The sequence below is a fragment of the Hemiscyllium ocellatum genome, chromosome 22 (assembly GCF_020745735.1).
Source record: "Hemiscyllium ocellatum isolate sHemOce1 chromosome 22, sHemOce1.pat.X.cur, whole genome shotgun sequence".
Lineage (NCBI taxonomy): Eukaryota > Metazoa > Chordata > Chondrichthyes > Orectolobiformes > Hemiscylliidae > Hemiscyllium > Hemiscyllium ocellatum.
This window is the reverse complement of record NC_083422.1, coordinates 28,486,148-28,511,857: the sequence shown is the minus strand read 5'-3', so window position 1 is coordinate 28,511,857 and position 25,710 is coordinate 28,486,148. Positions and strand designations below refer to the sequence as shown.

The following is a 25,710-nucleotide window of genomic DNA, read 5'->3' as shown; positions in this document are numbered from 1 at the left end:
CCCATCTCTGTCTTAATACACTCAATGACTTGGCCACAGACCTCTAAAACTGGTAAGGTTTTCCCTTAAAGTTGACCAAAGAACAAAGACTATTCTCATGATGCTAATTACCTGGTGGAATATAGTCTCATTTTGACTTGCATTTCTGTCAAGGATGAACTCAAATGGTATTAGGCTGAATGCAATTTTTTTGTATTTTTAAGATGATTTCAACAGAGTTGTTCTGCCCAGGAAAAGAGGGCAAGAGTTCTCAGATTATATCAATGCTTCGTACATAGATGTAAGTACGTTTATCATGCTTGTGCTTACATGTACTGTTTTGGATAAATCCTTAAAATAGACTGTTTTCCTTGCTTCAGGAACTTTATAAACTACAAGTGAAAATATCTCAATTGTTCGTATGTTTTGTGGTTTATTTCCCAATTCCTATGACCTATTTTGGAAGGGTATACAGATTCCTTTCCTTATCCCACTACTCCATGGCTCACAGTAAAGTTTAAATTTTAGAAAAGAATGTGTTATTGCTCATGTTATATTAAGAACCCTACAATTCAGCTCCGTATCAAAAACAGATCTGTCTGATTCCTTCAGCAACAAACAGACAGAACTTAAGCATGGGTATAAAGATTATCAGCAAAAGGTTTACATTGTGCAAACATATACAACTATCTTTCTTGAAACACACACACACACACACACACACACACCTTCAAAGACTGAAAATATACAAAAAGATTCTTCAGCGTGACATTTTAAAAGTACATGGGCCAAGTAACAACTAAATGAGGAAAAACTATTTTTCACGGATTGTCCAAAGAGTGGTCTGTAACCAGTCATTTACACAGGAGCTACTGGCACAGGAATCTCTTTCTGCATCAGTTATTACCGGCTGAGTTCAGTTTTCTGGAGATAGTGGTAATAATTTCCGAATTCTTCTTTGGGGAACCCTCTGCTTAGTGTGATGACGTCTTTCAGTGTGTTTTCAACTCTGAAACTTCAAAAGGGGTTTCAGAAAAAATATGGTGAAACGGCAAAGTCTGTTGCTCCAAGCACATTAACACTTTGGTTCTGTTCAAATCCAATAGCTTTATTACATCCACAATCCAGGTCATGTGACCTCTCTCTCAAAGTATTGTCGACTTGGTGGCGCTTGTTGAGCAGCTGGCATTCTTTGATTTAAGCAGGGCAACGTTTGATTTTGCGTTCTCCTTCTCCAACACAAAAAAAGCATTTTCCTTTAACTTGCAAAATTACCTTTCCAAAGAATACAGTATACTACTATGTGCTGAGTCAATTAAATTATAAATTAATATTTTAGTTAGCACATCTTCAAAATAATCAATTGTCAATTCACTGGACTAAAATATTCTAAATCCATATTGTAAAATATCGAATATCTTACGTCTAATCATTATTGTCTCCATAAAGTAAGCTGAGCTTTTGAAAAAATGTGGATGTTTAATGACTTTGTATGTTAGCGTTGGCAAAATGAGTTCTTTATAACAGCAGTGATGAAGAAATGGTTTACTGTCTTAATAATTCTGTCCTTGTATTTTTTTTTCAGTCCCTGTGTTTCCCTTGCGTAGATTATAATATGTCTGACGTCAGAACAGTGATTCTTTTCAAAAAGCAAATCAAGATGCCAGTGACTCTATATACTTGATCACATTTCAGTAATCTACAGCCAATTTTGCTATGAACATGAAAACATTAAAAATATTTTTCAGCCAAAATATGTATAGCAACAAATTCAGGGGTTTTAGCATGTAGCTTAATACTTGCACAGTTTGCGCACACATTTTTGATAATTTATTTTGAGATTTTTTTATCATTGAATGCTTTGTTACAGGGTTACCGGCAGAAGGATTATTTTATTGCTACTCAAGGTCCAATCCCTCATACAGTAGAGGATTTTTGGAGAATGGTTTGGGATTGCAAATCTCACACCATTGTGATGCTCACAGAACTTCGAGAAAGGGAGCAGGTACGATACTATAGAATCACATTTAATACAATGGGCGTATATCAAATGAAGCATTTTCATTGCAGTCAAACTTGAAAAGTTCAGAAAAATATTCAAACATTGCTGACTTCACCTGCATTGTATGTCAGAAAATGTATCTATTTTGAAATTGCAAATGTCTTTCAGTACTTAATGAGGAGGAAGAATTATAATAATTTAAAACTGTTTCCTGACATCAAATAAGTAAATAAGTGTGCAATTTAATAATTAGAATTTTAAAAATGGATTAACTGCAACATTTTACAAAACCTTGCTCTAAATTAACACACAGCCTATTTATATGCCAGTAACATAGTCACTAGTAACTTCTCCTTTGATGCTGCCTGACCCGCTGCACTTTTCCAGCAACACATTTTTAATCACTAGTAACTTGCCTGAAATTCATCCATATATCCGTATTGTATCTGAATTCAGCTCTCAACAGGTTAATTCAGCCCATTCCCAGCTGCAGATGTTTTATAGGGATGTATGATCCTTCAATTCAATTTCTGAGAGCTACAGCTGAGGAGCTCAACCGCCCTTCAGTACCACTTTGGGGTGTTTGTAATGCTAAGCAGTTTAAATGTTGCCTCAGTGCTTAGCTAGGTCCCTGAGACAACTTTAAAGGCCTACCATCATAGTTGCATCAACCACTGAAACCAGTCACACAGTGGGGGTCTTAAAGGGACAATTAAAAATTATTTTTTTTAAGTACTGTATCCTAACATGGCAAATGTTGCTGTAGAATTTTTCTGCTATAATTTAATAACATGCAGGAACTTATTTGTATTCTTCTTGCAGGAAAAGTGTTCACAGTATTGGCCATCAGAGGGCACTGTAACATATGGAGCGTATACAATAGAACTGAAGAATGACCATATTTCTGACGCTTTCAGTATCAGAGACCTTACTGTCACAAACGCCACAGTATGTGTTGCTTCAGATTTATATTAAAATAATGGATTATTATTGTTTTATTTTAAATCTAGTGACACGTATTTGCCTATTTTTAAGTTGCATGGTGGAGACTAAAGCTTTAAGTTTAATCAAATTTGTTTTCCCTCCCAAGTTCAAAAAACTCTGTCTCAGAGTTGCTTGTTACTGGGTGATGTTTGCCCACAATGGAGTAGGCTGTTTTTTTTTAAGGGCACTTATTGTTTTCTTCTCCGTCATCCTTTCAAATTACCATTCTTATCTCAATATTTCCTCTCAACCTTCCTCAAATATGTTATCACTTTCTGAATCTATTCCTACTTTCTCTAGAGCTCCATGTTTGAATCCCTCAAATTAGATTTCCACCCCTATCACAGAACCAATATAGTTGTTGTTGCGATGACAAATTTATATCCTGCAAAAAATGTAAACCTTTCCTCCTCATTCTTTTATGGTCTTTCTGCAGCCTTTGATACAATTGACCACTCAGTTTCTTATTGTAACCAGAGAATCATATGTATTTGCTTCTCTTCCTGCTCTGACATTGTTATCCCCGGGTGATTAACCCTCAGGATCTATTTTTGGGTCATGCCAATTTCTCATCTATGCATTACCCCTTGGCAACATAATGCAACAGCACAGAGTTGTTTTCACACATGTTAAAAACACTCAGCTCTACCCAAACATCACATCCTCAAATCACCATTGACAAATTATCAGACTACTTATCTGACTTCTGGTACTAGATAAGCAGAAATTTCCTTCAATTAAATATTAAAAAAACTGAAGTTGTTGTTTTTAGTCCCTGCTCCAAACTCTGTTTCCCTGGTTACTTGCTGTTTTTCTCACCATGGCAACAGTCTGAATGAAGCTTTTTCCCTCACAGTTGACGCCACGTTTCAACCTGCTATTTGTGCAGTTACTACAACTATCCATTTCTTTCACATCACTTGTTTTCACCCCTCTCTCAGCTTATCTGCTGATGAAAACCTCATTCACGCCTTCGTTACCTCAAACCTGACCATTCCAACTTACTCACGGATAGCCTTCATCAGTCAACTGTCTGGGAAAGTAAAACTCTGCTGTATGTTGTGTACGGTTATGGTTTTACAAGGGTTAGTGATAAAGTATTGAATTCCAATCTGATGTCACACAGGCTTTGGTGGAGAAAAGACAGAACATTCTCATGAAATTCAAAGCTTACCCACAGGTCTCACAATTCACTGAATCTTGTGTTTTTTTAAGCTAAATGCCAGTTGTGTCAAGTTTTCTGGAGCATTTTTGGTGTGAGGCCTAGTGTGACTTCTCTTTCTGTCTTACCAAACTTGTCTCATTAACTACCTACCTTACTTGTACAGCGTTCCTCTCATCCATCTCCATCTAACCAAATGCTGTTCCCGGAACAACCCAAAAATCAGCGGATATCAGCCAGAAAACTAGTATCCCTTGCACCTGCACCATCTTTAAAAGGCCACTGCCACCCAGTCAAGTGTTGGCAATCCAGTGTTGTCTCTCACTCACAACGTTATGACACCATCCACAAAGCCATACTGCTCGCCAGCATGGCTGCCACTCTCTCACACATCCAACTCTGTTCTCTCACCCCTAATCTCTGTTTAACCATCACACTACACACTTTACCCTTCCATAATGATATGTCATCTGAACACCCTTCTAAGCCATCGCTACTCTATCCCAGGTGCCCACTGGCCATCCACATCGCGTCACTATTCCTGATGAAGAGCTTATGCTCGAAACATCCACTCTCCTGCTCCTCAGATGCTGCCTGGCCAGTTGTGCTTTTCCAGCACCATGCTTTTTGACAAAATGTTGCTGTCATAGAGTCATAGAGATGTACAGCATAGAAACAGCCCCTTCAGTCCAACTTGTCCATACTGACCAGATATCCTAACCCAAAATAGTCCCACCTGCCAGCAACTGGCCCATAAGCCTCCACACCCTTCCTATTCATATACCCATCCAGATGCCTTTTAAATGTTGTAATTGTACCAGCCTCTACCATTTCCTCTGACTCATTCCATACACGTAACACCCTCTGCTTGAAAAAGTTGCCCCTTATGTCTCTTTTATATCTTTCTCCTCTCACCCTAAACCTATGCCCTCTAGTTCTGGACTCCCCACCCCAAGGAAAAGACTTCATCTATTTATCATATCCATGCCCCTCATGCTTTTATAAACCTCTACAAGGTCACCCCCTCAGCCTCCGATGCTCCAGGGAAAATAGCCCTAGCCCATCCAACCTCTCCCCATAGCTCAAATCCTCCAACCCTGGCAACATCCTTGTAAATCTTTTCTGAACCTTTTTAAGTTTCACAACATCCTTCCGATAGGAAGGGCGAGTAGGGAAATGTCTCACGTATGTGAGCAGCTGGCCAATTCTCAAAAAAAGAGCTTTTATTTACACCCAGCAAAAGTAAACAAAGTGAAAGGATCAGAGGCTGTAGTTCGCTCCCACAATGCATACCAATGTCTAAAACACTGAGTGAACTCCCTGCTGATCTTTTAATTGTTTTACATAATTTTTAAGCATCTGTTCAAACCATCCAAACATGTGAATGAGGCACCTCTGATGACACAGTACTCTGAGCACTGTTTGGTGGTGTCAGCCGAGATTATGTGAGATGACTAGATCGATTGAAATCCTGCTCCTCAATATTAGTAATAAATGAGTTAACAGATTAATGTGGGAAAAAAACGGTTTATGTTTAGCAAAGCACTAACATAATGGACGAGGAATTTTGTGCACATTACTGTTCATTATTTCATTACTCACCACATTGTGATGATTCGAATGACCAAGAAAAAATTTTGATTTTGGAGGTTTTTTGGGGGGAATTCATCATTGTTCCTTCAGCAATCCCAACAGCAAATGGTCAATTTTACATAATGTCAGTGAAAGTCTAAGAAGCCAAGGAAAAAGTAGACTGCAAGTTGATTCAAATAAACTTGAAACAATTAGTGTAACTAAATTTCATAGATAAAACTGTTGTGATTGAAACAAATACTGTATCATTATAGGGACAGCTTTCATGATGAATGATAAAGCTTTTTTATATATATTAAAAATTTAGAAATTGTGTTGTTGCATCAGCTACTGCTGTTAACCTCTTCATGTGCTTGTTGTACTTAACCATGAAGAGTCTCAAAAATGTACAGTTATGATATGATATTCCATTTCACATCAGTTATAGACTTGTTAGAAATTGCAGTAATAGACCATTCGGCCCAAACTGCCTATGCTGGACTTTGTGTTTCACAAAAAGCATCATAAGAAATAAGAGCAGGATTAGGACTTTTTAAGTTCCTTGAGCCTACTTCACCATTCACTAGGATCATGATTGATCTGATTGTGCCCTTAACTCTGTTTTCCTGGCCCTTTGACTCCTCACATCCTTGTGTCACCTTATCAACTTCTGACTCCCTCATGTACTCAGCAAGTTTCCCTTCAATAATTTCAAGTAGTGATTGTGATACTTACATTCCATAAGCCACAAAACAAAGGATGTTGGGAGATATATTAAAACATGAACTGCCAAACAGCATATATTTGACCACAACATTAACATGCAGCACAGCAGTGTCTGTAGCTGAGAGTATTTTGTATTTCTAGGTTTTGTTAAGATGTTTTGCTGATCTAATGGAGAACCAATACCCATTTAACTGAAAACAAAACTATAACATTGCAATTAAAATGCAGGAAAACAAGGGCAGGATAGTTCGACAGTTCCACTTTCATGGCTGGCCTGAGATTGGCATTCCAGTGGAAGGGAAAGGAATGATAGACCTGATTGCAGCCGTCCAGAGACAGCAACAACAGTCCGGCAATCATCCAATCATAGTGCATTGCAGGTATTTCATTTTACAATATACAAGTAGTTATAAAATTGACAGCATCCTTTCTGATGTATAGTCTTGACTCAGAAATGCTAATTTGATCGGTTGGCGCTGTCGGTAGGAAGCACTGCATCATCTATACCCATCAGGAAGTCAGACAAGTTTCCAGTTATTAATGAACAACCACTTGTGAGCAACGTGGCTGTTATTTTCTGCTGTGTGTAGCTGTAGGGTAAGGCTCCCTGTCCAGCAGTACCAGCACCTAGTCCAGACAGTGAATGCTTTCTGCAATATATTGGAAAGGAAAGATTTGTGTTTATCTCTCACCTTTAACATTCTTTTCAAGAGGACTGGAATACAAAAACGGAAATGTACTGCTGAGGCTGTATAAGAACCTGGTCAGACCTCATCTGGAATATTGTAAGGAAGGATGTGCTGGCCTTGGAGGGGATCTGGGGAGACTTATAGGAATGATACCAAGCATGAAGGGCTTGTTATCCGAGGTGCAGTTGAAGACTCTGGGTCTGTACTCAGTGGTCTGTAGAAGGATGAGGAGGGATCTGATTGAAACTCTCAGAATACTGAGAGGACTGGATAGAGTAGATATGGAGAAGATGTTTCGCACTAAGCAGAAAGGCACAGCCTCAGAATCTAGGGGTGACCCTTTAGAATGCAGATGAGGAGGACATTCTTCACCAGAGGGTAGTTGATCTGTGGAAGTTATTGCCACAGAGGACTGTGGAAGCTTAGTCATGAGTGTATTTGAGACTGAGATAGGTTCTTGATTAGTAAGGGAACCAAGGGTTACACGGAGAAGGCAGGAGAATGGGGTTGAGAAACATATCAGCCATGATTGAATGGCAGAGCAGGCTCTAAGGGCTGAATGGCTTATTTCTGCTCCCAGTTTTATGGAATGGGGAAGGCGTAATGCGTTCTGAGTGTCTTTGTGCACTATTCACCGAAAGTAAGCATGTAGGTGCAATGGGTGATAAAGAAGGCAAATGGTATGTTGGCCTTCATAGCAAGAGGATTCGAGTAGGGATGTCTTGCTATAATTGTACAGGGATTTGGTGAGACCGCGCCTGGAGTATTGTGTGCAATTTTGTTCTCTCTATCTGAGTGAAAGATGTTCTGAATATGGAGGGAGTGCAATAAAGGTTTACCAGGCCGATTCCTAGGATGGCAGGATTGAAATATTAGGAGAGACTGGTTCCATTAGGACTTTATTCATATTTGGAAGAATGAGGGGTAATCTCATAGGAATCTATCAAATTCTAAAGAAACTAAATAGAGTAAACACAAAAAGATATTCCCAATGACTGGCAAGTTCGGAACCAATAAGGATGTGAGGTAGGCCATTTGGGACTGAAATGAGGAGATATTTCTTCAACAGAGAGTGGTGAGCCTGTGAAATTCTCTGCCATGGAAAGCAGTTGAGGCGACAACATTAAATGCTTTCAGGAAAGCGTTATAGGGTTAAAGGGATCAAAAGGTATGCTGAGTTGGATGATCAGCCATGATTGCACTGAATGACACAGCTGGTTTGAAGGACTGGATGACCTACACTTCGTATTTTCTATGTTTTTGCCCATCCAAAAAGGTAACATCTCTGGCAGAGTAACACTCCCTCCCCATTTTACTGGAGTGTTATGATCCCAAATAATGCTACTGTTGACATTCCAGAATGAAATCTGCATCACATTCTGCTCCTTTTTTATTTAAAGTGACGACCTTTCACTGAAACATAAATACACAAGGCCGCAGATTCAGTTTTAACAATTAAACATAAGTTAACTACAGAAGAGAAATAAAGAAAAATAAAACAAAGGGAGCTGTGTTTCCAAATATGTCGAAGTATTTTTTCATTCTTTCATGGGATGTGGGACTGTTGGCTCGTCAGCATTTACTGTTTGTCCCTCATTGCCCTTGAGAAACTTTTGAAAGATTTCAAAGCACATGGTAAGATGAGGACCATGAATTCTCCAACACCATCACTTTAAGCTACTCAACATTCAAGGGTGTATTTCTTTCCCTATCAAATCCAGATGTTTGACTTAACTGCTTCTTTCCAGTTCTAGTCCCTAGAGGACCAAGGCCTTTTCTCTTGATCCATCAACAACTGAGAGTTCAGACTTTATCAATTGTTTAACTATCTGCAGAGTTCTAACCAAGAACTTGTGGTCTAGAAGTTTTCACAATGTACCAATCTTGCTCTGAGGTAACCCGTACCCTTAACTGCTCTGAACAAACTTGGTTTTTTGGAGAACCTATTCATACTTCTAACTTCGTTCAGGTCCGTTCAAACTGAACCAAACATTTTGTCATCTCTAAGCTTAAAACAAAAGTAATACTATCAATGCTATCTCACTCGTGGTAAAACCACACAATGTAAACAAACTTCCATGAACTCTCCAAGAGGCCTCAAGTCTTCAGCTGCCAAACACATACTGAGGGTTAGTATATTGATTTCAAAAGGACTGAGCAAGTTAATTATTAAAACTCTTCATAAAAAGAAAGACCAAGACCCATGTACCATTTGTTTGAAATTTAAACTCTTTTCAAAACTTTATTTTTTCAAAGAAATCAAACACCTTTCATCACGTGTCAGTTTTGATTTTATTGTTCAAGCCCTGGAATGGGAGTTGAACCCACAACATTCTCACTGCAAGGTTAATCATGGGATCCCTACAGTGTGGACGCAGGCCATTCAGCCCTTCAAAGCCACACCAACCCTCAAAGAGCTTCACACCCAGACTCACCTTCCTACTCCATCCCTGTAACCATGCATTTCCGATGGCTAGTCCACCTAGCCTGTGTATCCCTGGAAAATATTGCTAATTTAGCATAGCCAATCCACCTAGCCTGTGCATCTTTGGACTGTGGGACGGAACTAGAACACCCAGTGGAAATCCACACAGATACATGGAGAATGTGCAAACTTCACACAAACAGTCGCCCAAGGCTGGAATTGAACCTGGGTCCCTGGTGCTGTGAAGCAGCAGTGCTAAACACTGAGCCACCGTGGCACCCCAGTGATGCTGAGAGTGATATCATCTGAATCACACCTGATATTGGTACTGAGATCTTGCAGATCAGGAGAGTCTCATTTTCAATTGGTGCTCTATTGACTGGACATGGTTGAAGTGAATATACTTGCCTCAACTAAATAACACTTTGGTTTCCTCTTCTCACTTAAATGCAAGATCAAGGACAAAGTGAAAAGCACACATTTGCAGATGACATAAAGATGGGATTATGCTGAGCAGTGATGCCTTTCCGATGATTACATAACTCATTGGTACTCATTGCTCAGGCTTAGCGTTGAGAATGACAAAGAGGACCTCATGCTGGAGACCTGGTCATGCCTGAATATCATTCTTCTGTATAAATCCTGAGAAGAGGCTATAAAATCAAAGCCACCAGCTCTGTCATTAATTGTAGTAGTCTTTTGGTTCTTTTGATTTCAAAGTTCACCTCTTCCTGACTACACACAGCAACATTGAACACCAAGGATAGACAGCATAAACTGGGTGATATATTTCTATTGTTTATGTTGTCCCTATGGCAGTAATGCACAGACTGACTTGTATCTAGGATCCAGAATAGTAAGTCTGTGTAAAAATGAAGCACTTTATCACCTTCCAGATATGACATTAAGTTCAGCAAATTGAAAGTTTAACCATTTTCTTTGAGTGACGGCTTAAGATTTTGTTATTGCTGTTTCCTTTTCTTCTCAACCCATCTTTTGTTTCTTTGCTTAGCCCACTACTATCACTTTTTGTCTTCCACCATCATCCTTTTTGTTGTTTAATATCTGCTGTCTTGTACCTTATCACAGACCTACCCATTTGTCCTTCACTTGCCCATCTTTCTCTGCCTGCACACTTGCTTAAAAGCTGCCTCACTAGCTTTCACAGTTGTCCACGAAATGTTATCAATGTATCCTCCTCCCCAGCCCCCTCAGACACTGCTTCTGAAAGGTTGATGACAATGAGCATGCTCATAACAAGGGGCATGTGCAAACCCGTACAGTGACAGTGCCCATTGGAAAGTACAGTCCATTGATGCTGTTTCCCTCACTCCAGTTGCTGCATGACCCACTATACTCAATGCCAGCATTTTGCTGCAAAAGGAGCTAATTATACAAGAAATCTTGGCTTGCTTATACTGCCTCCAAACCATCAGGTGTAGGGTAGAAATGTAAGATTAAGTGGTGTCGTCCTCCGTTATGTCTGCTGTTCACATCAGACTCTCTCAGCAGAGCAATTGCAATCAGGAATCTTAAAAATGTGTGAGTAAATTAGTTAGCCACTTTTGCTTGAATTAACCACCTTTAAATCAATTTGGGAAGTGTTGATGAGCCCATTGGCTCTATCACTGATCAGTATGAAATCTGCCCCAAGGGTAGATGAAAAGTGAATTGAAAGGGCAGAAGTTGCATGATTCACATTGAAATATATTGGATGGATTTCAGAAAATCAGGTCTTATTTGACCTCAGTTGACAGCACAAAGTACAAGAGTAAGCTGTAGTTAATTTATTGTGGCATTGTTCCCCTAGGATTAATTTACTAAATGCTAGGATTGCGAATCAATTAGTACAAGACAAATGTAGACACTAACATTGTTTAAAGCATTTGTTAACGCACTAAATCCACAATTTCCATTGGGTCAGCAGCAAGAAAGAGCAATGTTAAGAGCCATTACTTATTAATGCTAGAAAATCAAGTGGCATTCAAAGTTTTACTATGTCAAGTGGGAATATTTTCTCTCATGTTTGCTTTTAAAGGATTTAGCTTTCTCTAAATCACTGGTGAGGTTTGGCTATAATCACAATATTGTTTTAGCTTTTAATGTATTCTTTATTTTTCCATTCATGCATCATTTTTCCCAAGTGTCATTCTTTGCTTAAAATGACTGTCAATATTTTGTTTTTGCAGCATTCAGTTTATATTCCATAGCATCAAATCCAGTGGCATACGTCACAAAGATGTAAAGCACAGCTCTGTAGATGTCAAAAACTAACTCATAATTTGCAGTTTTTTTTTACAAAAGTCAAGAGAAGAGAGGCCATGGACAGTGACTCCTGACTCCACAAAGGAAAGATTTCTTTTTTGTTAAATTCTTCATATGGCTGGACAAGTCAGTTACATTTGTACTCAAGATTAATAATCCATAAAACATCCTCAGCTGGGGTAATGTGAATAGTTGTGATGCCATTAGCAATACATTTCTCAAAGCAGAAGTTCAGTGTGTGGCCAATGGTCTGACTTCGATGACCATAGTCATAATTTGCACTATTCCTTATGTAGCAGATGTGGAGCAAGTGTCCACATCTTCCCTGACCTGTCCTCTAGTAACTGTGTGTGTTTTTTTAAAGATTTTCAGGAGAAGATTGAAACGTGGGACTTCACTGCTTGGGTTAGTTATCAGGTTGTAGTTGGTGATGGTTACAGTTAACCAAGAAGCACACCAACAAGAGGTGGGCGATTCATCAATTTGTAGGGTGTGGACCTTGTTCTGTTAGGGACTGTGGAATTACAAAACAGTGTGTAGAGTTTTCTATTATTTTTAAGGACCCGTGTCAATGGGAGTCCTTTGTTGACTGTCAGCCAGGAATGTTTTTCAGAAGAGCATGTTGTCCTTATAGATATCAGGAGGTTCAAATGTGCTGGCCCAGGAAGCTACTCAAGTTGTGTTGGTCTTAACATCTTGGAAATAACTCTGATGATTTCCTGGAGGTGCATACCTATTATGTTTGTGTGGCAACTCCTGAGCCAGGTTGAAGGACACTACTGTTCTGCTGGGTCGACCAGGGTGAGTGACGCTGTCCAATGTGAGAGCTCTGCTCCCCCACGTGACCCCCAGCACCACCACCACTTCTTCATCTTCCTTGTTAGATTCATTTTCATAGTCAAAAAGAATGGCATTGGAAAAACCCAACAGGTCAGGCAGCATCTGAGGAGCAGGAGGGTCGACATTTCAGGTATGAACCTTTCATCAAGAATGTGGGAGGAGGAAGGGGTCTGAGAGATAAATAGGAGAATAGGGTGGGGAAAAGTAGATGCAGTTGGGAGCTGATGGTGATAGTTCAGAGGGGAGGGTGGAGCAGATAGATAGAAAGGAAGATGGACAGGTAAGACAGTTCAACAGGGCAGTGCTGAGTTGGAGGGTTGGATCTAGGATGAGTTGGGGGAGGAGAGATGAGGAAACTGGTGAAGCTAATGTTGACACTCTGTGGTTGGAGGGTCCCAAGCTGGAAGATGAGGCATTCTTCCTCCAGTCATCAGGTGGCTTGGATTTGATGGTGGAGGAGGCCCAGGACTTAATGGAGTGAGGGGGCGGGGGGGGGGGGGGAATTCACCACGGTGCGGTAGGATTATTTGGTGCATATGTGATGATGAGGCAGACATGGCTGAGGCCCATGCAGCTGCCCATGGATATACCTTTGGTCTGAAGGAAGTGGGAGGATTCGAAGGAAAAATTGTTGAGGGTGAGGACCAGTTCCACCAATTGAATGACTGTGTCAGTGAAGGGGTCCTGGTTAGGTTGGCAGGAGAAGAAGAATCAAAGGAGGCCTTTGCCCTAGCGGATGGAACTGTGCAGAGACTGGATTTCCATGGTGAAGATGAGGCATTAGGGGCCGGAGAAACGAAAGTTATGGATGAGATGGAGGGCATGGTTAGTGTCCTGAATGTATGTGGGGAGATCCTGGTCAAAGGGGGACAGGACGGTGTCAAGATATGAGAGATAAGTTCAATGGGACAGGACCAAATGGAGACAATGGGTCAACTGGGGCAGTCAGGTTTTGTGAATCCTTGGTAGGAGATAGAACTGGGTGGAGCGGGGTTCCGGGACTGAGGTTGGAGGCTGTGGATGGGAGATCCCCCCCCTGAGGTGATGAGGTTGTGGATGATCTGGGCGATGATGGTTTGGTAATGGGAGGTGAGGTCATGGTCGACGGGGCAGTAGGAGGAGGTGTCCGTGTGGTAGCGCCAAACTACCACTGCCCCCCACTTGTCTGCTGGTTTAATGGTGAGGTTGGGGTTGCAATGGAGGGCTGCGCTTTGGGAGAGTGAGTGGTTGGAGTGGGTGAGAGGGGTGGACAGATTGAGGCCGTCAATGTCATGGCGGCAGTTGGAGGTCAAGGGCAGGTAACGGACCAGGACTGAGTATCCAAGTGGATGGAGTATTTTGGAGGTGGGAGAATGGGTCCTCTGAGAATGGGCGGGCTTCCCAATGGAAAAAGTAAGTGTGAAAGTGGCAGAAGAAAGGTTCAATGTTGCAACGCGTGTGCAATTCATTGACCTGGGAGTGAAGTGGGATGAAGGTTAGACCTTTACTGAGGACTGATCGTTCATCCTCAGTGAGGGGGAGATCGGGGGAGATGGTAAAAACTTGGCAGGGCTGGGATTTATTTTTGTCTTGACTTTGGCCCCAGTGTTCTAGAGGTGTTGCTGGTAGGCCAATGTATTTTGGCATTGGGTCTTTTACGAGCAGTCAGTCATAGAACTAGATGTGAAACTGTTTTCTGTAATGGTAGTCCTGTCAGATTTGGTCCCAGTCCTCATTTTCTGAGGTAGGTTTAAAGAGAACATAGATCTTCAGTGTCTTCTCAATGTTATGAAGTTTGTCAGCCTGTGTCAGGTTGTTAGCATAGGTCAAGAACCATAACCTTCTGGAAGGGAGGTCAGTGATATTTATGTTGAAGAGAGTTGATATGAGGGCTGATCCTTGTTGATTATGCATGGGCAGCAGATTTGATCTCCAAGTTTCATACAGAACTGAAAGTTGCTGAATATGAAGTTGATTAATTTTAGGGTTTGCACAGAGCTGACAGATTTGAAAGGTTTCAGCAGCATGTCTGTGTGCCACACTGTATGTCATCTGTGCCAGATATATCAACAAAGGTGAATCCTATCTTCAGGCCTTTCTGGAAACTGACCTCAATATGTGAAGTCTGTGCCATGACCTGCTCAGAACAACAGCCTACTGGGGTAGAGAGGCCCTGCGGTTTCCAATATGGGAATTGGGCTGTACAGCAGGTGACACTCCAGGATAATCTGTTATTGAGGTCAGTTGCTTGGAGTGGTGCCTGTGCGATGGGTGTTGGTAAACAGCTTTGCCAATTCCTTCCTCGTGATCGGATGCCCTTTAGGAATCTTAAACTCCCATTGACTCATGCCATTTGCCTTGACTTGGATGCAGTCAGAGTATAGTCTATTTCCTCTTGTGCTTAAAGGCCTGAGAGGTCTGTGAGCGCTGAGACAGTCTTTAGAGACTTTATTGTTTGTAGATCCCTGCTGCTATTTTTGTATTTATTAGGAGCTGAGAAGTGACAGCTTCAGTGTTGATTCTGGGATGCTGATATTGCTGTTATTCCAGGCACAGTAGGAGTCTCCATACCATCTTTCTCCACAGTTTTCCCATTATCTTTGGAAGCATCCTTCATCAAGGGAATCAAGGGCACTCTTGCCACATCAGGGTCTTCATTTTCCCTGTATTCTTCCAGGAGTCCTTCACTATCCATGGTCTAGCACAGAATGAAGGTTTTTCTAAAGCCTTAGGGCAAAACTTTGGTGGTTGCCAATTTGAGAAGTGGAGCAAATCAATTGAGAACTATTCTGATAAGAGGTCATTTACCTGAAAAACAAACCCATGTTTCTCTTCACAGATGCTGCCAGACATACTAAATATTTCCAGCGTTGCTTGCCTTTATATCACATGAAAGTGGTTGCCTATGTCCTGCTTTCAATTTACATTTGACTTCTTTATCCACCAACTGTTCTCCATCTAGGGGGACAAGTTACAGTATTTCCACAGTTAAAATCCTTTTTTGAGATCTAATTTGTATAGTTTTTGAGTTTCCCACTGGATAGGGTCATATCAAGATCATCATTTATTTTGATCACAGTGGCTCAGAGGTTAGCACTGCTGCCTCACCAGGGACCCGAGTTCGATTCCAACCTAGGCTGACTGTCTGTATGGAGTTTGCGCATTCTCCCTGTATCTGTGTGGGTTTCCTCCAGGCATTCCGATGTCCTCCCACAATCCAAAGATGTGCAGATTAGGTGAATTGGTTGTGTTCAGTTGCCCTTAGTGTTCAGTGATATGTAGGTTAGGTGCAGTAGTCAAGGGTAAATGTAGATGACTAAGTCTGCAAGGATTACTCTTCAGAGGGTTGGTGTGGATTTGTTGGGCCTAATGGCCTTGTTTCCACACTCGGGATTCTATGATTCTAGAAATGTTCAAATTAAAATGGGACTAACAACTTGCTGGGAAATATGATCAATTCAAGGTGACACAGTCAACGTAGAATCCAGTCAAGGTGGTTTATTATTTAAGTAACACTTGAATCTATATATTTTGCAGCGCCGGTGCTGGCAGGACAGGGACGTTTATTGCATTGAGTAATATTCTGGAGCGAGTGAAAGCTGAAGGTCTTCTAGATGTTTTCCAAACTGTCAAGAGCCTCCGAATGCAGCGGCCACACATGGTGCAAACACTGGTATATATGTTTTTGATTTTCTAAATATTTGAAGCAAAACACATTATTGATCTCGAAAAGATAAAGTCAAGTATAACTATGTTTTAATTTTTTCTCAATTCTTTCTCTTTGCAGGAGCAGTACGATTTCTGTTACAAGGTGGTTCAAGATTTTCTAGACATACATTCCGATTACGCCAACTTCAAATAAGTGTTTGCCTTACCGTTTTTTTTATCTTTTCAATTGTTAGCTGACAGGCCAGTAAAGCATCTTTTGTACATTAAATTATCAAGAATTTATTTTGTATTTTGCTATGCACTTGTTGTCTAGAAGAATATTCCTAATAAGTTGAAAGTCTTTTTATTGTCTTGTGACTGTGCTTTTGAGTATTTGGGTTACATTAATTGGGGAGTCATGCATCTGTTACAAGTCATTCAATATTTTTAACTGAATGACTAATTGGAGTACATTTACCATATCTCTCTCACTCGTAAAAGAAGGTTATTTAAAAAGAAATATTTTATATGTCATTATCAGTTGCATTTTATTTTGAATCTTGAATGTACAGAAGATTGAATCAAATCAACTGAAGAAAAATCTTTATTTGCTTTGTGAAAATGCCAACAATGTTTGACCCCCTCAAAAGTGTTACAAAATGTGAATTTATACTGTGCGTTGGAGTTTGCATTATTTTCAAAAGGTTGGGTGTAAACCATATATAATAGATATATTTTTATATGAAGAGTTTACAGTGTTATAATGTTAGTTGTATATCGTGCATTTTGACATTGTTTTGGCTTAACTAAAATGTTTGTTCTTACATATGCTTAATGACAATACACTGTTGTCCAGAAGTTACTCTTTTTTTTTATCCATTTATTTTAAATTTCTTGTGCTCCTCCACACCCAGAAATAACCTAGGCCAGCATTGCATTAGGGTCTCACCACCTTCTCCCTGCAATAGTGACCTCTACATCCATTTGCTGTCAGCAAGGCCAGACCAACATTAACTAGCCATAGTCTGGCAAATGTATAGCAAGACACCTGTTTAGCTTCCTGATGTTAAATCCATCTGTGGCTGCTACTGATCATACTGCCACATATAGTAGGGGAAATACATAGATCTATTTCTAACTGTGGAGTACAGCCCATGTTTATTCCCTGGGGCCGGACTTTGGTGCAGAACAGTACCTGCAGAGCTCACATGATGTTCCTCAATGAAGAACACAAGGAGCAGCCTGTGATACTACCTGCAACAGAAGAATTGGTGGTAATTCTGCATAGCTTATGCAAATCAATCAAGTGACTATTATGTTTTAAATAAATATGAAACACTTAATACACACACACACACACACACACATATATATATATATACATACACACACACATACATACACGTAAAGGAGTAAGTAATGCTCATTTGATTCATATTTTCACCTGTGGAATGAGAATTCTTCCAGTTAAAAACAAATTGCAAAAAGGTGGTGAATTTGAGCATCTGAAAGAGATAGTGAATCTGTTTCTCAGAAGCTTTACTGCCTGAGCAATTTCATATGTAATTCAGTTTTGTTGAACAGACACAATCATTTTCAGTATTAAGGAGTCAAGAAATAATCTGATGTAGTTACAGTTGATGAGAAAAGCCAATTTAAAGAATGATATGTGCATTTGCCAATTATTTAGTATCAAGTCAAGTTATAGCTGACATGGATCAGACTGATTTCCATTTAGGTCCTGTACAAAAATATTCAAAATCAAATGAAGATAAAATAGAAACAAAGTGAAGATAAAGCTGGAATTAAATTCTTCATTTTGCACTGCTGGAAATATGGAGAAAGTGTTGACTTACAGAAATAAATACTGAACAAAACTGAGAGGCTGTATTCACGATGCATATTGTCACCAAATTTCCTGTTTTCCTTGGCCGTGAAATATAATAGACAAGAGTACAGTCCCAGGATAAGGGGCTAATAATTTATGACTGAGATAACGAGAAATTTCTTCACTCTGAGTTGTGTATCTTTAGAATTCTCTACCCAAGAGGTTTGCAGATATTCCATCCATGAATATACTTAAAGCTAAGAGTCCGAATCTTTGGTGTCTCATGAATCCAGGCATGTGGCAGTCAGATGAAAAGTGGAGTTGAAGTTGTGGTTCCATTAAATAGAAGGACAAGCTTGAGTAACACTATTCTTACTTCTATCTTTTATGCTCTTCTGTAAACATTATTACAATGCCCCTTCTATTTTCCTAATTTTATCTTTTTTTCATCTTAGTGACTATGTGATATCATTAACCACGACTGACCTCATTAACAAATATCATTAATTTATGTGATTGAAGATGTCCAGCCAGGTGCTATTTAACCTATAAAGTGTTGGCAACAAGAAGTCCTAATCGTTCAAGTCTGTAACTCACCAATGCTCATAACATCCTAGTGAATGCACAACTTCCCTTGTTTTTCTATCCATCCTGGGGTTTCCAAAGCTCTTTACAGTATTTTGACAGCGGTGTGGTTACAAGTAGGAATTCAACTTTCTCTCTTCTCAGGAGGGGGAGTTGTAGTGGGGCAGTGAAAATAAAGGGGCTCCAGTTTCCTCTACATTCATGCTGATTTCTGATTTTAACACCACTGGTTTTGATGGCAAATGCTGTTCCTCCTGGATACAGGAAGGAACCTGCTGCATAATTCCAAGCAGGATACCCCATGGCTTTTCATGGCACACTGATCTAGCCTAGTGCCAACATGAGGTCTGCCTTTCAACGAACTGTGATGATCCAATTTTCTAAAAACACTCCCACAATAATATGAGGCACGCAGCCAAACAACCCACTCCATCACAATGTACTTGTACCAGAGAAGCTCACTGCCCTACCATCAGTGTCATCCAGGCCTAGAGAATTTCACCTGCCTTATGCCAATCTCGCTACTGCTTTCCACTCTCCTTGGGGGAAACAACTGACCCTAGGGAGTTAAAATACTCTCAATGCACCCAATATTTACAGTAGTCAATCTGGACTCTCAAAATCCTCCTGATGTATATTTCTTTACTCCTGTATTCTGTGCCTATAAATGTAAAACTAAGGATTACACTTGTCTTTTTTTTAATGGCTTGACTTAATTGCCCCAAAATCATTAATGGCTTGTATATCTGCAACACGAGATCTTTCTACTTTCATACATCATTTAAAACCTTTACTATTTGTGGTCTATTTCCTCCTCTTATCCTTCCTTGTAAAATGTATTACTGTGTGTTGTTTCTGTATTCCATCTGCCACCTATCTGCCAGTTCTGCTAACACTTGTTCCCTAGTTACCTCCACAAGTTCATCATAATTTGCTATACATATTATACAAATTTCAATCTTGCTCCTTCAATTTGCCATTATTATTTGTGTATTCTAAAGACTCCATTATGAAGTCCTGCAGAACATTACTTAGCACAGATCAAAGGCTAAGAATCCTGCAGCAAGTAACGCATTTCCTGACTCCACAAAGCTTGTCCACTGTCTACAAAACACAAGTCAAGAATGTGATGGAATACTCCCCACCTGCCTGGAAACCTGCAGCTCCATCAACACTCGAGAAACTCAGCAGCAACCAGGATAAAACAGCCCACTTGATACCACATTCATAAACTTCTATCAGTCATATGTACTATCTTCAAGATGCACTGCATTCACCAACACTCCATAGCACATTCCAAAATCATGACCACTTCCATCTAAAAAGACAAGGGCAGCGGATAAATGGGAACACCACACCTGCAAGTTCTCTCCAAGCCACTCACCATCCTGATTTGGAAATATGTCATCATTCCTTCAGTATCATTAGGTCAAAATCTAGAAATTCCCTCTCTAACAGTATTGTGCATCTACCTACAGTGCATAGAATTCTGTATTTCGAGAAAGCAGCTCACCATCATGACCAACTAGGGATAGGTAATAAATGCTGACCCAGCCAGCGACATCCATGTCCAATGACTGAATTTAAAGACAAATATTCTGTCAAAAATTTGCCATGAAGCTAGTGTATATAATTTATCAAATACTTTTCAAAATTCAAGTTAGCTGTATTTATTTGAAACAGTGCGGCAAGTTGATTGAGCATGACTTGCCTTTCTTAAAATCTGTGCTACAATCTATAGTTTGGTGTCCCAGTAGTTTATATTTAAATTATCAAAGATGAATAAAAGTTAAACAAATCTTTCACTATATTTGATTTTTAAATTTGTTTGTGGATACTAGAATTATCTAGCTGGATATCTAAATGTAAATCTATAATAAAATACCATTTCAGATTTTTGGACAAATTGAAAGGCTGCCTTCAAGTTTGTAATCTTTGCTGGGTTTATTGTTTAAATGGTTTCAGTTCATCTTATGTTTAACAGCACCACAGGAACATATCCTAACTCTTTAAATAAAAGAGTGAAATTATAGAAACCAACTCACCCATGCATAATTTTAAATAAACTGGAGTGGTAGAAATGGCTATGGCCAAATATCACTTTTATTCATTACATTATGTTTGGCTTGTAAATAAGATTTATATCTGCAGGTGCTCCATTGTTATTGATGCATTTTCTTCAGTGGTTGCTTTAGTTTCAGTTGGTTCTTGATTCTTTTCGGCCTACCTCATCCCATCAGCGTTCCCCAACTCTTAATGAGGTTTTATCTACAAAAGAAAAATGGTTTTATCCATGAATTTTTTGTTTCCTTTGCTGAAAGTAAGCAACTTATCATTTGTAATCAAAATGTAGTCCATACAATTATTACTGTTCATGTCTTTATTAAGGTGACACAGTGACTTGTTTCTTTACTAGCTAATCGAGGAGAGGGATGTTAGTTCATTTGGGAAGGGCTGTAGGGGGATCTTGCATTCTTTTGTTTTCAGGAAGCCAAGGTGGGATGCCTTTTGTTTTGCTGCCCAGTTCCAGCTGTGAGACAGTAGAGGCAGCACAGTGTCTCTACAGCCCAAACCAGAAGACCCATGGCTCAGCCCTAAAATTGGGCTTCATCTAAATAATGTGCTGAATCACTGGAGCTTGACCTGTCCTCTCAGGCAGCTCAGGATCTGGTACTTCAAATTAGGGCAACCCTTGGGCAAGTGTCCTGGGTACGATGTGGGGCGTATGTGGGTGGAAGAACAGGAGAAGGATCAATCACATACTGATGGTAGCCCTCAAACAAGCACTTCTTGAAGGAACACTTCTGTTTGACAGGAACATTTTTCAAATTTGCCTTTTGTTGATGATTGCTGCTCAAGCAGCAGTAGCCATTTAAAAGAAAAATCCAGGGCTGGGCAGGCTCAGCCTCGTACTCAAATCAGTGAAGCACAGTTATGGTGAGGGAACCTAATATAGGCATCAGGCCTTTCATTTACATATTTAAACAACCTCACGCCTGTTTTAGGTAACTTGCAGGTAATGCAGAAAAATGGCCTTTCTGGGATGTGTGGCCCTGGAGGGGATAAGTCAGGAAACTTCAAGATCTGGCAGAATTTGCTGTCCTTCACCCAGAATGAACAATATAGATATTCTTAATTATCCTGTTTGTATGTGTTGTGACATCCAGGATGGGACTTGACCGCTCCTTCTGGCTCAAAGGCAGGGAGACTATTATTGTGTCACAGGAGCCCTAAATGGGCAATGTATTCAGGTGAAAATCATAAAATGCGTTTGAAGTGGGATTCCTGTTTAAGGTTCAGCTATCAATTGCATTCTCTCATTTTGGTTGCTACATTTTGAGTTTATATAAATTTATATTGTCTTCAATACATTCTACATTTAAAGAAATCATTAGCTTTCAATTAATTAAATTCAAATAATTAATTTTCAGTCTCTACCCACAATTATTAAGACATGTGGTCTTTTGAAGTATTACACCGAGGGGATTCAAAAGCTACACCAACAAATAGGACTGAAAATAATCTATTTTTTAAAATGTTTTCAGGAGGATGGAGAAATTAATATTTTGTATTAGGTTCATGATTCATATTCAATCGCAACCAAACAAAATTCTTTCTTATTGTGTTATTATATGTATAAAGTTGGTATCTACGCATTTAGATTGTTTGCTCAGATCACGAAGTAGTGAAAATGTTCAGCTTCTGATGCTTGCCTGTTCTATTGACAAGTATGAAGCATCAACATCATTCATACACAGCTTTAACTTTGTCTTGTCTTTTCAACTGAATTTCCCAATTGAAGAAATACCTAGGCTACTGTTTAATATTCTGTTTTTACTTGTCTGAGAATGTCTTGGTGCATTTTATAACATGTACTTTCACTATGCCACAGTTGCCGAGGGAAGCATGCATGAATTATTAGCATGAATCTGATTTAACAATGAAAAGTAAATATGTTGCCATATTTTTAATAAATTGCGGGTACTTTTACACCCAACCTTTAAGAGAAGCTACAGGCAAACAAGCTTGCAAATCTGAGAGCACACTATAGTATATGTATACTGCCATTTAATATTGTTAGTCAACCCAGTGAACAGCTTATCTTTCTGTGCAATATAAATTGAATGATTTGTATGTAGAACCTACACAGATAAATCGGTAATATTAACAAATCCAGATTTACTATGGAATGTTTTATTGTGCTCAGTGTTTATGCAGTGCTCATGTATTTTTAATTGTTTTATATCTTTTTTCAGATGAGATTTCTTTGTTTTATATTACAGAACTTATTAAAGGCCAAATAGTAATGAGAAGAAACTTCTGATAAATAAATAAAATTTGGGAATGGTTTTCGCAGCAGTTTTTTAAAAAGTGGTAACATTTTTCCAGATGCAAATAATTCACTGCAGAAGCTCTGGTCTCTCTCTGTCGTGCTTGGGCCTCAGCCATTTCAAATACTTTCACAAAATCAATAAACTTTGAGGTTTGCTTTGAGTAATTCTGGAATATTGTCCGTGTATAGTAACACACCATCATTAGCTCAAAGTGGAATAGATTTTTGGAACAATTATCAGGTTTATCAGTGTTGAATTTTAAATCTGATGTCCAGTTTGGAGTATTATATTGGCATGGAGTATTATTATTTGCATTTTCTATTCTTGACTGGCACCTGTTATCTGCCTGCCAAAATGCCTTACTGTAAGAGTTGCCATTTATATTAAATGGGCAACTCCACTCTGGGTAATTGTTCTCGGCTGGATTGTTTGAATCTGCACACAGTATCTGGCCAGATGTCTGGGTTACTTTCAAAAGATGTTTATTAACCAACTGCCCATGATGGCTATACTACATGGCAGTATGTCCTGTGCTGTACAGGTTCCAACCTTGGAGTAGAGTACAAGCACATGAGGAAATAGTTGCATCACAGCTTACCTCAAACGCTCATCTACATATTTATTCAACCCTATCTCTACTGGTAATTAGCCTAAAATCGATTAAGGTCCTTTGGAATAACAGCGCCCATTAATTTGATTTGGGATATACTACAGGATATTAGATTATGACACTTTTTAACTCATGTAATTATTGTAGCAGATGCTTTTATTGCAAATTTTTCACCTTTTTTTGTGTATTGCTTTGGAAATTCCAACGCAGGGGAAACTAAACAAAAAATTTTTGTGTCTTTCCACAGTTATAGATATCAAATTACATTTATAAATATTTGTACTGATCAGATCAAGTGTCAAGAAAGGGGACAGTATTGGGAGATAAATTACAGAATTCTTTTCATTTGGCCTTTCATAAGTCCAGATTGTGGTTTTGTTTAAATAAAAACTGAGATTCTGTGTATTTGTTTGAAAATACATATTGATCCTGAGATCTTTCCCATTGCACTAATTTACTGACTATTGTGCTTCAAAAACACATAAAATATATAAAGAACAGTTTGGTTTTCAATAAATGAAATCTGTCTGAAGTTAGAACATATGAATGCAAAAACAGATCTTGTAGCTTTGATTTGTTGAAGTATTGTTAAGGGATAGTATATTTTTGGTGGTATAACAACAATAACCATTGTTAATAGTATTCAGAATATAGGTACTATTTTAGAATAGTATTCTGGTTGTTTCTGCTCAGAAAACAAGATATCTGAAAGTCATTGTTATGTTTAAAGTATTTATTTCATGTATCATAAAGATAATTCAAAATATATTTGAACGGGGGAAGAAGATTAATTGTAGTTTATCAGATTTCAATATATTAGCTCCAAGATTATGCCATCCCTAAAATGATATAGAGTACTGTTTAATATGTTTTGTTGAAATATAATTATCTATTAATGGATCATTATGGTATTACAAAATTCTGTTAAGTTGAAATGTATGCATTTTTATCAGCTAGCGAGCTTATGTTTTGTTCATGGTGGTCAACTTGCCATCATAATGTTATTTATCCAGTTTTGCTAAATAATATTTTTGCAATTTGAAACCATTAATAAATGTCAAACAGTAATCTTAAATTATACTAATGTGGTGTGTGTTTATTTTATTGTTTTGGTCTGTTTTTACATTGGAAACCTAAGAGGGGCTATGTCAACACCTTGGCAGATGAGGTGAAAGATAATCTAAACGGTTTCTATGAATACATTAAGAGTAAGACAGCAACCAGAGAGATAGTAGGATTCCCTTAAAGACCAATGAAGTTGTTTTTGTGTTGAACCTCAGGAGATGGGAAAGATATTACAAGAATATTTTGCATCAGTTTTTTAATGTTGAGAAAGAAATGAAGACCAGGGAACTCGGAAATATTGTCGTTTTGAAAACAGTTTGCATTACAGAAGAGGAAGTGCTGGAGGTCTTACGAAACATAAAGCTAGATAAATCTCCAGGACCTGATTAAGTGTATTCCATGACATTGTGGGAAGTTAGGGAGGAATTGTAGACCCTTAGCAGAAATATTTGTATCATCTATAAACCTGGTTAAAGTACCAGAAGACTGGAGGGTGGTTAATGTGCCATTGTTTAAGGAAGGCTGTAAGGAGAAGCCTGGAAACTTATAGACCTGTGAGTCTGACATCAGTGGTGGGTAAGTCATTAGAGGTGATTCTGAAAGATAGGATTTACATTTGGAGTGGGAAGGATTGGTTATGGATGGTCAGCATGGTTTTGTTCAAAGAAAATCATGTCTCACAAACTTGATTGAGTTTTTCTTAATGAAGTAACCAAAAAGATTGATGAGGGCAGAGCAGTTGACATGGTTAACTTGGACTTTAGCAAAGCCTTTGACAAGGTTCCGCATGGTAAACTAATTCATAATGTTAGATCACGTGGGATTCAGGGTGAGCTTGCCAATTGGCTTGATGGTAGGAGATAGTGGGGCTGGACAGGGGTGTGGTGGAGGATTGTTTTTCGGACTGGAGGCCTGTGATCAGCAGTGTTTCTCGGATCGGTGCTGGGTCTGCTTTTGTTTGTCTTTTTATATAAATGATTTGGATGAGAATATTGGAGGCATGGTTAGAAAGTTTGC

The 25,710-nt window shown here is 39.1% G+C and overlaps 1 protein-coding gene across 8 annotated transcripts in view; it reads left to right on the top strand.

Annotated features, from left to right (window-relative positions):
• Nucleotides 1–24,708, top strand: part of ptprea (protein tyrosine phosphatase receptor type Ea) — a 270,285-nt gene extending 245,577 nt beyond the window's left edge. For all 8 annotated transcript variants that reach the window (XM_060841967.1, XM_060841966.1, XM_060841968.1 and 5 more), the window contains 6 exons: nt 204–280; nt 1,850–1,984; nt 2,804–2,929; nt 6,654–6,805; nt 16,161–16,296; nt 16,411–24,708. In XM_060841967.1, the coding sequence (XP_060697950.1) occupies nt 204–280; nt 1,850–1,984; nt 2,804–2,929; nt 6,654–6,805; nt 16,161–16,296; nt 16,411–16,485 (701 nt within the window). In that variant the 3' untranslated portion in view covers nt 16,486–24,708. The remainder of the gene's footprint in view (nt 1–203; nt 281–1,849; nt 1,985–2,803; nt 2,930–6,653; nt 6,806–16,160; nt 16,297–16,410) is intronic.
• The last annotated feature ends 1,002 nt before the right edge of the window (nt 24,709–25,710 follow it).